Genomic DNA, 771 nt, shown 5'->3' with positions numbered 1-771 from the left:
ATGTAGCATGCCTGGGGCCTGCTCCCAATGTCATGCACTCAGAGTCAGTGGGGGGTGGCCGGGTCAGGGAGAGCAGAGGCGGCTGCAGAGACCCCCTTCAAGAGGGTACGTCCCTGTGATCCCTCCTGGCCGATGGGCGTGGTGTCCAGCTGTCCTGTCCTGTGGCAGGCGCGGGCGGCGGCGGGCACATGCTTCCGGGCATAGCATGCAGCCCTGATGAGGCAGTGGTGGTGACAGGTGATGGAAGCAGCCAGTCCAGGAGTTGTCCTGCGCTGGGCACGCTGTCCGAGCCGGGGCCGCCCAGGGTGGGGAGCCAGAGCCCCACTCCTGCTGCTGCCCGCCCCGGCCCTGCCCCAAACACCGGCCAACAGGGTTCGCAATCAGGCTTTAATGCAATCTTCAGGTTCTCTCCAGGCCCGGCTCCCGCCCCCCCTACTGCCAATCTTGGGCTCATGTGGGGGGGAGCAGAGAGTCCATGCACGCTGACAAGGTGTTGCTCTGCGACCAGGACGGCCGGTAGCTGTGGGTTTACCGGATCCTAGTGAAGAGGTTGAGGACGGACACAGACTCCTGCAGGACACACAGGGGCAATGCTGAGCCCTCAGCCCAGCCCCGCCGCTCAGGTGTGGGAGGGAAGCTCTGCCCCGAGGGACCCCGAGGCTCTGGGCCAGGAGGGGCCTGTGCGGGCACCGAGCATGGTGAGTGCCCCAGGATGTGCAAGGGGGCCAGGTGATGCAGAAGCAGAGGGGTAGGGGGTCCTGGAGAGATCCC

The 771-nt window shown here is 66.1% G+C and overlaps 1 protein-coding gene across 1 annotated transcript in view; it reads right to left on the bottom strand.

Moving 5' to 3' along the window:
- Positions 1-771, bottom strand: part of FZR1 (fizzy/cell division cycle 20 related 1 (Drosophila)) — a 12,105-nt gene that overhangs the window by 953 nt on the left and 10,381 nt on the right. Inside the window, exon 13 of the mRNA XM_010828442.1 lies at positions 3-570. Within this exon, the coding sequence (XP_010826744.1) occupies positions 529-570 (42 nt within the window). The 3' untranslated portion in view covers positions 3-528. The remainder of the gene's footprint in view (positions 1-2; positions 571-771) is intronic.

This window comes from Bison bison, unplaced genomic scaffold (genome assembly GCF_000754665.1).
Source record: "Bison bison bison isolate TAMUID 2011002044 unplaced genomic scaffold, Bison_UMD1.0 scf7180017864492, whole genome shotgun sequence".
In the NCBI taxonomy this organism is placed as follows: Eukaryota; Metazoa; Chordata; class Mammalia; order Artiodactyla; family Bovidae; genus Bison; species Bison bison.
The sequence above is the reverse complement of the archived record's forward strand: the minus strand, read 5'-3'. Positions and strand labels throughout refer to the sequence as shown.